This window comes from Parus major, chromosome 23, assembly GCF_001522545.3.
Source record: "Parus major isolate Abel chromosome 23, Parus_major1.1, whole genome shotgun sequence".
In the NCBI taxonomy this organism is placed as follows: domain Eukaryota; kingdom Metazoa; phylum Chordata; class Aves; order Passeriformes; family Paridae; genus Parus; species Parus major.
The window spans coordinates 2395004-2395534 of NC_031791.1; the positions used below are offsets into that span (position 1 = coordinate 2395004).

The 531-nt window shown below is 53.7% G+C and overlaps 1 protein-coding gene across 1 annotated transcript in view; it reads right to left on the reverse strand.

The window, feature by feature from the left end:
* The window catches only part of CSMD2 (CUB and Sushi multiple domains 2), a 258061-nt gene that overhangs the window by 13675 nt on the left and 243855 nt on the right, over window positions 1–531 (reverse strand). The window contains exon 59 of the mRNA XM_033519645.1: window positions 63–136. Within this exon, the coding sequence (XP_033375536.1) occupies window positions 63–136 (74 nt within the window). The remainder of the gene's footprint in view (window positions 1–62; window positions 137–531) is intronic.

Sequence of the window (531 nt, forward strand, 5' to 3'; positions counted from 1 at the left end):
GATTCCAGGCCAAGCACCGAGCAGAGCCGGTTTTGTGCCACACCCCTCTTCCATGGCCATACCTGGTATCCCTGGGAATTGTTCTGCATCCCAAAAAGAGGCACTCCTGGATCTGCACATGTCGTGAGGCTGGGATCTGTTAAAAACAGGGACAGGGATTTATGGGAGAACTCAGACCCCTCCAGGCTCCTGCTGAACCTCTGGAACACAAGCAGGATTCGGCTCTGAAGGAACACACGGCGACAAGGAAAAACACATGGATCTTCTTGTTCCTTAAATCCCTGCCTGCTGCAGCACAGAGGCACTTCACCCCTCAGGAGAATAACTGGGAACACTGTAAGAGATGGTCTGAAGATTCCCTCACCTGCCTCATCACCATCGCAAGGTGACCCTGAAGACCCCAGGGGACTTTGTGCAGGGGTTCTGGCCTGCTCTGTACCTCACACCTGCTCCCCAGAGCAATGGATGTCACCACAGTAACCCACAAATCTCCCCACCTTTTGGCCAACTGCCCCTTGCTTTGAAAGAGAC